The 11,990-nt window shown below is 41.4% G+C and overlaps 1 protein-coding gene across 2 annotated transcripts in view; it reads left to right on the top strand.

Annotated features, from left to right (window-relative positions):
* The first annotated feature begins 1,925 nt into the window (after window positions 1–1,925).
* SLC17A5 (solute carrier family 17 member 5) overlaps window positions 1,926–11,990 on the top strand; it is a 48,521-nt gene continuing 38,456 nt past the window's right edge. For both annotated transcript variants that reach the window (XM_045543896.1, XM_045543895.1), the window contains exons 1-2: window positions 1,926–2,139; window positions 10,763–10,959. In XM_045543896.1, the coding sequence (XP_045399852.1) occupies window positions 2,046–2,139; window positions 10,763–10,959 (291 nt within the window). In that variant the 5' untranslated portion in view covers window positions 1,926–2,045. The remainder of the gene's footprint in view (window positions 2,140–10,762; window positions 10,960–11,990) is intronic.

Here is an 11,990-nt window from a genome sequence, read left to right as displayed (position 1 = left end):
ACAGAGGCCAGCCTGGTGGCTATCACCTGTAATCCTAGCATTTTGGGAGGCCGAGGCAGGAGGATCACTTGAGATCAGGAGTTTGAGACCAGCCTGAGCAAGAGCAAGACCCTGTCTCTACTAAAAAAAAAAAGAAATAGAAAAAAAATTAGCCAGGCAACTAAAAATAGAAAAAATTAGCCAGGCACGGTGACACAGGCCTGTAGTCCCTGCTACTGGGGGGTGCTGAGGCAGGAGGATTGCTTAAGCCCAGGAGTTTGAGGTTGCTGTGAGCCAGACTGATGCCATGGCACTCTAGCCTGGGCAACAGAGAGAGACTCTGTCTCAAAAAAATAAATATAAATAAATAAATAAATCATTTTACAGAGTTTGGCTTCTTCTTCGTTGACACCCCTATAACCTTGGTCTTCTGGGTGCTTGTTAGCAATCCAGAATCTCAGGCCTATCCCAAATGTATTAGGCTTATCAGAGAAATAGAACCAGTAAGAGATAAGAGATAGTAGGAGGGAGAACCGGGAAAAGGAGGACAGGGAAGAGGGGAGAGAGAGAGAGATTATAAGCTTTGGGCTCACACAATATAGGCCGCTGACTCCAGACCCAAAAAAGCCCAGAGCTCACAAGCCTGGAGACTGAGAGGGTCCCGGGTGCAGATGAAGTCTGAAGATACTCCGCTGGAGAATTCGCCTTTACTTGGGGAGGGAGCGGGGGCTAGTCTTTCGTTCTTTTGATGGAATGAGGCCAACACACATTATGGAGGAAAACCAGCGTTACTCAAAGCTCACTGATTTCAGTGTTAACCTCATCCAAAAACACCCTCCACGTAGCTTCACGAAATTAACCATCACACCAGACCTGCTGAATCTGAATCTACATTTTAAAAGGATCCGCCAGGTGATGACGCACATAATCAAGTTTGGGTGGCATTTTCCCACAACCCTCTGAGAGTTTAAAATCTGCATGGTAATTTCAGTAACTCAGAAAAGAGGCTTGATTTGTTGTTTTAATTTGAAAACTTTCCCAGTATTTCCAGATCTGGAGGTCGGGGATGCCTCCAGAAATCCTCGCCCCCCTTGCGGGGCAAAGGACCCTCCCCTTTGTTCCCACGTCGACCTTCGCCGAGCCTCTCACCTGGTTTACTGAATTATTAAAGCTTGTGAGCTTTCCCTGTCTACCCGAACTCCCCGAGAGCACCCAGCACATCTTATTTTTCCATCTCCCCAGAGAGAGCCTGTATTACCCATGACAGCTGCCGAACTGCCCGCGGTCCTGCCAGCGGCTCCAGGGCTCTGCCCTGCCAAGGCCGGTTTCCCAGTTTCTTAGGTTTTCCCAGTTACGCTTTCTCAGAGCCAGCGAATGCCAGCACAGTCTATCGGAATTAAACCTGTAGAGATATAAACACACTCATACACATCAGAGGGTTCTATAGCTTGCTTGACCCATATGAGACTGCCTATACTGGATTATTTTTACCTATAAAATCGACACTTTCATAGGACACAACATAAATTTATGCCCTTTTACTGTTTTTCCACCTCAAGAGCTCTTGTAGGGACAAGGCGCGTCACGGGGTAGCAGTACAAAGGTTGCCAACAGTCGTGGCAATATACTGCTGACAGCCGGTCGGCAAACGCACACCATCCGCCTCCCTAGGTCGCCCGAAGCCCTCCCCTTAGTTAGGCGCGATCAAATCCCCACCACTCGCCCCCCGAAGGCCGCTCATCCTCGCTCCCGGAGGGGCGGCCCCTGCGCTTCACGAGGGGGCAGAGCTCTGCGAACCGCACTCCGGCAGGCGCGGGGCGGCGGGCAGGGCTAACCCCAGCCGCCCCTCGCGCCAGGCCAGGACGCCCGGAGCCGCGCCCGCCCGGCCGCCGCTGCCCGCACCTAAGATGGCGGCGGGGGCGGGGCCGCAGCGACACGACGTGGCCGGGGGCGGTGCCAGCGCCCCCGCCCGCCCAGGCCCTCCGGCTCCGTACCGGGGCTGCGGCTGTGGGGCCGGGGCGCTCGTCTTGGCGGGAGAGCGAGCACTCCTGCTCTACGGAGGCGTCATGAGGTCCCCGGTTCGGGGCCCCGCCGTGAACGACGGCGAGGAGGGCACAGACAGCACGCCCCTTCTGCGGGGCGCCCCGCGGGCCGAAGCCGGTAAGCGGCCGGGCCGTCGAGGGGCTCAGTCGGGCGCCGGTCCGGGGGCGAGCGTGGCCGGGCTACCCGCACCCTGGGCTGGTGGGGCCGGAGCCACCAGCGGACTCGAGGGGGGGAGCCCATTCAGGGTCCCACTCAGCCTCTGCCCGCCTCGGAGCCCAGAAGCCCACCGGGACCCCGGGCGCCGGGCGGGGACCGCGAGGTCGGGCGGGGACTCGGGCGGGGCCTCGGCAGGTGCAGCCCCGCGGGACCGGGCGGAGAGCGGCTGTGCGCCGGCGGCCCCGGGTTCGTGGTGGTTTTCTGTAGTGCTGAACTGGGGACCCCGCGAAAGAGAAAACTGGGAGAGAACCTTCAAATCAATGGGCAAAGGGCGGGGCGGAGGACCCCAGTGTCAGAGCGAACCGGGAGAGAAATCTGCAAGTCGATAGGCAAAGGGCCAGGCGGAGCCCCTAGCTCTTCTTCCCTGTCGCCGCCAGGTTTCTGCAACTGCATATCCGTCAGCATGTGATCTGGTCACTCCTTGGGCGGGGAGGGGAGACAAAAAAACACTGAGGTTAACATTTGTGAGTATGCAGAGGGCAATTATTGCGTAATAACCCAGCGAACATCTTGACATTGTCTAGTAAGAGACTAGAATATTGCAGACATTTCATTTTTACCCTGTCTAGCAGTCCACAGTGTTTCAGAAAACAGTTCGGTTATCCTCAAAATAGGATATCTATAGAGCCCTAAGGCAATTTGCCAAAGGTATTGCAACAAATTGAAAAGGAGATACTTCACAAAGCATCTTCCCTGAATTTGGGGAAATTAAAATATTTTGTTTAATATTTTTATAATATACCTTCTTTAAAAGTAATGAAAATTAAATAACAAATTAGTTTGCATGTACTCTACAGTTTCAAAGATATGTGCATGAGAGTTGAATTAGAAATTTGACTTTTGCTGACCGAGTACAATACATTAATAGTTTTCTGTGTTATCTTTGTTATTTGTTTTTAATGTTACCAGATGGTGGCAGTAGAGATTATAGCTCCATGCAGCAGCTGGGAATTTATTTTAGTCAATTCTCAATGTACCAAGTACTGTACCATAGTGATGTTTTACCTCGAAGTTGTACTTAGTTTCATAAACTGATCTTCTGCAGCATATATGGTTAGAATTTTATAATATTTCTCTGTAAAATAATATAACAAATGCCATAATAAAGATATTCCCTAGAAATTACTATATTCAGTTGTAACTGGAAAATATGTATATATAATCAAAATTTAACTCAGATGTTAAACATTGTCAGGAATATGCACATTAAAACCTCAGCGAGCCATTTTGTACCCCCTAGAATGGCTAAAACCAAAAAGACTGAATACCAAATGTTGGCAGGAATATGAAACAACTAGAACTCTAGTACATTGCTAGTAACAGTGTAGAACGGTACATCTACTTTGGAAAACTATTGAGCAGTTTCTTTTATTTTATTTTTTTTAATTTATTTATTTTTTTTGAGACAGAGTCTCACTTTGTTGCCCAGGCTAGAGTGAGTGCCGTGGCATCAGCCTAGCTCACAGCAACCTCAGACTCCTGGGCTTAAGCGACCCTACTGCCTCAGCCTCCCGAGTAGCTGGGACTACAGGCATGAGCCACCATGCCCGGCTAATTTTTTTGTATATATATTTTTAGTTGGCCAGATAATTTCTTTTCTATTTTTAGTAGAGACGGGGTCTCACTCTTGCTCAGGCTGGTCTCGAACTCCTGACCTCGAGCGATCCACCCGCCTCGGCCTCCCAGAGCTAGGATTACAGGCGTGAGCCACCGCGCCCGGCCGAGCAGTTTCTTTTAAACATACATCACCATATGACCACACAATGTTATGGCAGCTTTATTCATAATAGTCAAAAACAGAAACCACCTAGGTAGCCATCCATTGGTGAATGGATAAATTGTGATATAGCTGTACAATAAACAGGAACAAACTGCTGATACACATAACAACATGGATAAATATCAAAAACATGCTGAGCAAAAGAAGCCACCATATTAATGTATGATTCCATGAATATGAAGTTCTAGAACAAGCAAAACTAATGCTATATATAATAACAGAAAGCAGATCAGTGATTGCCTGGAAGGTGTGGGCAGGAGGGAATTTGTCTGAAGAGAGGCACTAGCGTACTTTTCGGGGTGACAGAAAAGTTCTACATCTTGGTCTTGATTGGGATGGACAGATGTGTACATTTGTCATGTAAATTATATTTTAATAAAGTTAATTGAAGAAGGAGAAAATTAGCTCGTAGCATCACTTCTATAAACAATCCCTGCTTGATTTATAGGTTGAGTGTATAGATCTTTGGTATTAGCCCTGTTCTTCCTGGCTTGATGAGGCTGCCTTCATTACAGCAATTTCCCTTCTCGTTTTCACTGTTGGCATACTCACTGGAGAGCAAGTGAAGTAGAAATAGTAATAACACATTATTTTTGCTATTTAAATTATGATAAAGGTTTTATAGAGGAGGAACCTACAGTTATAGGGTATTGCATTAGTCAACACTATTTTAAATTAAGCCATGTGTCTGAGGTGTTGTGAGCAGGACAAGAGAGGAGAAAAGAGGTAGAAAAGACAAAGATGGGTATAACAACTTTATAGAAGACACCAGGGGTTACCTCATTTACCTCTCAGCAGCGCCCCTGTCCCAGCTTTAGTAATAGTTATATACCACGTGTGATCTGATAGAGGAAACACGATGACCCTTAGATATATTTTTTAAAGATGAAATTGTTTTATGTATTTAGTTTGCATATTTAAGAAGGTATGAGTGTATGCTTAAAAAAAGACTTTCCATCAGAATTATTGTTTATAAGTTTTGGTTTTAGCAGCCCTTAAAACTTCTGTTTGGGGGGGGTGCACTTAAAAAGAAACTTCCCTTTCCATATGTTTAGATGCATTCTATTTATCTTTTATATTTGTTTCTGTAACAAACCAGCATGCAATTAGCTGTACCTTATCTACACCTAAGTAGAGAAAGGCTGATAAAATGTCATAGTCATAAAATTTTACAGCAGTAAAAAGACCTCAAAGACTACCATCTAGTGGAGTGTCACTTACATGCAGGCAACTAAGGGCGAGAGGGGTTAACTAAGTTGCAAAAAGTTGTATTAATACACAATGGTATAATTAAGGTCTGCCCTCAGGGTTCCCCTGGATTTTAGTCCTATCCTCCTTCCTCGACACACAACACTGCCACATTTGTATTATAGTCAAAAAATTTCTACTTACAAAATGCTTTATCATTTTTACTTGATCCTTCACAAATTTTTAAGAGTCTCACCCCACCTGGAATAAAAGGACATGGTTTTAAATATGCACAGTGCTTCTTTATTAAGACAGCTAAAGTTAAAATATATTTCTTTAGTGTTAGGAATTAATACTTATCTCTGGAAATGTTTCACTTGTACAAAAAAAAAAGAATTAATACTTCTCAGTTTGATATGATTTGATAGAATTCTCAGCAACCCAATTATGGTTTTCCTCACAAACATTTGCTTTCACGGGGAAGTATGGCTTATGCTGATGAACAACAGGACGTCTGTAGGTTTTTCTGCCTAATTAGGTAGGAGGAAGTGAGAAAAGTAGGTGAGGAAGAGCAAAGTTTCCCCACCCACACATAAAAATTCTACATTCACTACAGTTCCCACAAATTGAAAGTTTACTTTTGTATAAATGTGATCACTCTTGTATTTGATTAATTGGATTTTCAAAATACACTTGCACCAAAGACATGCTCATTCAGGTTAGGACAAATCAGTTTTAGGGCTTCCAAGACATTTCTTTGTGTTTAAAGAGAGAGCATAGATCTGGAGACAAATGCCTAATTGCCAATCACAGCTCCACTAACTAGCTGTGTGAGCTTTAGCATGTTACCTAACCTCTCTGTGCTTTCCTTATGTCTAAATTGGAGAAAATAATATACTTAATTATAGGGTTATTGTGAGGATTAAATGAGCTAATGGAAAGTACTCAGAATAGAGTCTGGCGTATGGTGTTAGTTGCCATTATTATCATTTTCATTAGTAGCAGCAGCATCAAAGAAAACCATTTTGAATTTGCATTCCTCAGAGAAGCTAGGCATGGAAAAATGAGGGCCCTATTTTTCATTGTCACACTCTATTGGAATTTGTGCTTTTCTAGCTTATAATTCCTGTGCTTTGTTTTCATTAATTTTTTTTCCTGTTCTATTGGGGGTGGGGGATTTATATTAAAGTTTCGGTTAATAACCATTGAGTTTCAAAGAGATGCTTAGTGTGTGAATGTAGTCAAATATGAGATATGGGGTGCTGCTAGAGAGTGACCATATCACAAAATGAAGGAAAATGGCCTTGGGTCATGTTGTGATAATCAGTTTTAATATTGAAGTACCTGGGTCCATTTTAATGAAATGTGGTGATTTCATATACATGAGTATTAATTTTGGAGCTAGAAATGAATAAGGATTTATCAGGAATGAATTGCTGATAGGTGGGGTTAGGCTAGTTGAATATTACCACATGCTCCCACTCTCTTCAACACCTTCTTACTTTTCCCAAATCCCAGTTTCTCACAAATGAGAAATAACCTCAATTCTTAAGAAATAACCTCATTTCCTAATATTCAGAAAAAGCAATAATAATAATAACAAATCACAGTTGCTAGGTGCTAAGCAGTGTTCTAAGTATTTTACATGTACTAACTCAGTTAATCCAAATAATAACCCTATTACAGTCAAAACACTTGGACTGATACCCAGCACATAGTAAGTGCTCAGTAAAAATATTAGCCATTATTTTGTTTTTAAACTCAATACCCACTATCCCACTCAATAATGTTAGTTCTTAGAGTTACTACAGTACATAGTCCGGCCACCTTGGATCATTTAGAATTTCCTGCTCTCCCTGTCTTATCTTCCTCATTTTCACACTTCTATACACGCGGCTGCCTTTGCCCAGATTGCTCTCCCTCCTCTGTCCTGTCTGGTGACTTCCTGTTGGTTGATGAAGACTCAGTCAAATATTCCTTCTCCAAGAGGTCTTCCCTGACTGCACTCAACCTCCAGGCAGCTTAATATGTCCCCTTTGTCCCTTGTTGTACGTTTGGTCGTTGTACTTTATCTTACTGGTATAACTTTCTCCATGGTGAAGAGGAGAGGAACTCATGTTTACTGAGTGCCTGCTATAGTTCTACTGAGTGTCCTGCAGTAGTTCATTTACTCTCCACACAGCCCAGTGAGGTAGATAGTGGTCTCCTCATTTTAGAGCTGAGAAAGCTGAGAATGAAAATTGTAAGTAATTTCTACAAAAACATACACCCAGTGAAAATCAGAACTGAAATTTACTTCCAAGTCCCACCCTAAATGAGTCTGTGTTCTTTCGGTTACACCCGCCCCCATTCCTAAGTTTAAAACATATTTTAGAAGCTGATGTTTGTTTTGATGGGTGCTCTGTTCATTATGCAAACATAATTTTGCTTTGAACTTGATTTCAGGTAGATGCCCAATGAATGTCCTCTACCTTGATCAGGCAAGCACATTTTTGTTGTATCGATTTCAAAGATCATCCAAACTCATAGGCATGTTTTGCTATACTTCCATATTTAATCTGAAATAAAGTTTTTCTGACTGAATTGATTTATAATCAGCAACCATTTTTATAAAGCTAATACTATTTATTTTTAATATTTTTTAAAACTTCATAGTCATATTATATACTTCCTGACATTTGTGTTGGCTTTTTATATTCTGATTATGGACTGTGCCCCAAAAAGTTAAATTGCCTGATCCATAACTCCTAGGTCAGATTTCCAAGTAATATCACTAGGAATTTGAAATCATTTTACTTATACTTTTTTTTTCACTTCTCAAGCCTCTAGCCCCCACATCTTATTCACGTGGTAAATTATGTCATAGTCCAAATTAAGCATCACTTGGGGAAAACTAATAACATACAGTAAAAGAAGGTAACTGCAAATAAGAATAGAATGGAATAATTATATTCAGCTGGGCATGGTGGCTCATGCCTATAATCCTAGCACACTGGGAGGCCGAGGCAGGAGGATTGCTTGAGGTCAGGAGTTCAAGGCCAGCCTGAGCAAGAGCGAGACCCTGTGTCTACTAAAAGTAGAAAAAATTAGCCAGGCATGGTGGTGCGTGCCTATAGTACCAGCTACTCGGGAGGCTGAGGCAGAAGGATTGCTTGAGCCCAGGAGTTTGAGGTTGCTGTGTGCTAAGCTGATGCCACGGCACTCCAGCCCAGGTGACAGAGCAAGCCTCTGTCTCAAAAAAAAAAAAAAAAGAATAGAATAATTATATTACAAATTATAGTAGCCTAAAATAAAGTTATTTAGAGTAAGAGAATTACTAATAACGTCATCCCTCTCTTTCACTTGCTCCCATATCTGACATGTAGGCAAGGCCCATTAATTCTGCCTCTAAACTTATCTCAGATCTTCCCATTACTCTTCATTGCCTCCACTTTCATCTCTTGCCACCTTCTTCTCTTACCTGAAAAGGTGCAGTATTTCCTTAAGTGATCTCCCTGAGTCTACGTCCCCCACAGACATTCACACTTCTCCCTTCTCCCCTCTGTAATCTGAACATAGCAATCAAATAAGCTCTTTTTTTGTTTAGATAGAGTCTTGCTCTGTCGCCCTGGGTGGAGTGCCATCATAGCTCACTGCAACCTCAAACTCTTGGGCTCAAGCTATCCTCCTGCCTCCACGTTCTGAGTAGCTGGGCCTGCAGGCCACGACACCTGCCTAATTCTTCTATTTCTAGTGGAGACAGGGTCTCGCTCTTCCTCAGGCTGGTCTCGAACTCCTGAAATCAAGCAATCCTCCCGCCTTAGCCTCCCTGAATGCTAGGATTACAGGCTTGAGCCACCGTACCCAGCCTAAAGTAACACATTTTAGTTCAAATTTGGTGAGATTATGAGTCCCCCATCCAGACTTTTATGTAATACTGTCTGACACCAAGCTATGATAAAGAAAATGTGTTCTTCTACAGAACATGCCTTGCAATATCAGAACTGTCCTTAACTGGATAGCTGCCCATTTGGTTGGAGCAGAGAGCAAATTTGTCTAGATTCAATTAACAGAGATAGTGTGAATAGAGCTTTAAAAAAACAGTTCTTACAGATCTGGCTCTAACTGTAGTAGTGGCGCCATAAATCTCATAGCTGTACCCCTGAAAAAAGGATTCAAGAATGCCAAATGAAAAGTTTTCTGTTAAAAGATGGTAATCTTGCACAGGGAAAATATTGATATCAGTTGTTAAGTATATGGGGGCTTATAGAAAAGTGAAGGGGATCATGGTATATTAATATATACTGAAGTATAGTTGTGCCACATTCATTAATGTTTCAGTCTGAATCTCAGTTCATCTGAGTCAGTACCGAGACCTTTGTACTCTGAAAAATGTATTCTCCTTTGATGTTAGGTCAATGAAAATACCACAATTTCTGAAGAGGGGAGAAACACACACATCTATATAGTGTTAATGTGTCATTACCAAATAAAAGCACATATATTTTCATATATACATATTTAATTTTAATTTGCCATTGCCTAATGAAATACATGTTCATGTCTTTAAACAGGTATTTATCAAACACTGTTTACCAAATTTAAAATGTGCAGACTCTGGATTAGCTAATTTCTCTTTGTCACCAAGCGGCTGATCACTCTTAGCTTTCTAAATTCCCATCCCTCTCCAATTCTGCAACTCAGTAAAAAAAGAAAAAAGAGAAATTACTTGCATAAGCCTACAGTTACAGCAAAAAATAGATCAAACTCCTCCTGTCACATGATCCATTTTTCATTGGTTCTTCCAACCTAGTCTGCTTTCCTTATTTTTTTTTTTTTTTTTGAATCATTGTGGTGCATGCACTTATTTCCTTTTTGCTGTGGGCCTTCTAAGCATGATAGCTACTGAGCCACTGTCACAGATGCTACAACTGTCAAGATTCTGCAAGCTTGCTTCTGGATCCTAAATACATTTAGTTTAGGATAGCCTTAAGTATTAATCATGGCTTCTGATTCAAACCCAGCCTCTGAGGATATACTTCAAGGTAAGAAATTTACCAAGAGAGGTTTCATGCCCTAGTCTTGGCAGTAAATTTTTTTTTTTTGCAACAAGATGACTACTAACTCATAATCGGTAGTGCATCTGCTAGTTATTGTAAGTACTCAAGTACTTATTGACCTATGTTTTAGATAATTGTTCGGGAATAGTAATGCCATTAAACCCCCTTAACTGTTTTTCTCAGGCCATGTCTTTGTGATAGGGAATAGGGGTTCAGTTTGACTCTGGAATGGAGATTTTTCTGAGCAAAGTTGATAAACCTTTTACCTGTATGTTTTAATGAACTATCTTACAGTTCATGCTCTCATGTATTAAATTTTTATCAGAATTACAGATACTGGGAACAAATTCTCTTTGGTAAATATTTTTAGATTTGCTTAATCTGAGAATATTCTTAGGAAAATATTCATGATTATTGATTTGTGTGTAAGCTTCTAAAAAGTAACCTTTTCCATCATTTAGACAATATCATCTAATTTGTTCTTTCAATTAAAGCTTTCCCCCAATCTTTATTTCAGCTCCAGTGTGCTGCTCTGCTCGTTACAACTTAGCAATGTTGGCGTTTTTGGGTTTCTTCGTTGTCTATGCATTACGTGTGAATCTGAGTGTTGCATTAGTGGATATGGTAGATTCAAATACAACGTTAGCAGATAATAGAACTTCCAAGGAGTGTGCAGAGCATTCTGCTCCTGTAAAAGTTCCTCATAATCAAACGGTAGGTGTTATTTTTGAAGCAAACAATCTTAATTAATCCTAAAATATTCCAATGAAAAATATGAAAAGGTCTTTCTTCATCCTGCAGAAACCACAAACACTTTCTTTACATACAGTCTGAATCACTTTCTTTTTGTGTTTCCCCTGGAACTGGTTTGACAATAACTTGTAACTGTAGCTCCTACTGCTGTACCTGATCTGTTTGAAAAGTAGTTCTTCAGTTGCCTCTATAAATATACCATTCTTGAAGAGAATTTGAAAAAACCCATTTTATATATCAGAAAATTAGATTGTTTCAAATGTTTCTAAATAGTTTTTATAGTACTATTATTTAATAGCTATTTCACTTATATGGTTACTGCTGCAGTAGTGATTTTATATAATCTCAGCTGCAGGATGAAAAATAAAAACTGGCTAATTTCTTAGGACATTCTTTTCCAAATTTATACATGTCTAACCTAAGCTACTTAAATCGTTTTGCCTGCCTCATGTTATAGTGGAATTGTGATAAATGTCTGTTCATCATCTCTTTAGAATTAAGTTTTATGCACGTTAAATATTTTACTTTGCTTATCACACAAGGAAACAGTACAGGGAGAAAAGGCTCGTATTCTTTTATTTCATCCATTTTCAGTGCTCATGAAGGCACTGGATCATACTTGGGTGAGTCTTCTCTGCCATTTACAAACAGGAGCATTCAAGCAGGGAAGAGGGTTTCTCCCCAAGAGAAATAATGACTTATCAAAAATCTTTATATTTGACTTTAATAATGTTGCTGAATAACATATTTGGATACACATCCCCCACTTTCCTTACTCCAACCTATGACCTTCAGGAGAAGTACTGCTGGACCATACACAGAGTCCTAGAATTCCATAGATGAGCTACAAATTGGTGCCCTAAACAAGGATAATTAGGACTAGGAGCTTGCTTTGTATCTTTTCCTTTGTTGACCTAGCTACTTATCTTCGTCTGCCTTATGTCCACAGTAAAAAGAAAGCTTGGAATGGTTCTTGACATGTTGGCTTGGTT

Source organism: Lemur catta, chromosome 2, assembly GCF_020740605.2.
Source record: "Lemur catta isolate mLemCat1 chromosome 2, mLemCat1.pri, whole genome shotgun sequence".
NCBI lineage: Eukaryota > Metazoa > Chordata > Mammalia > Primates > Lemuridae > Lemur > Lemur catta.
This window is presented reverse-complemented; position numbering and strand designations above follow the sequence as displayed.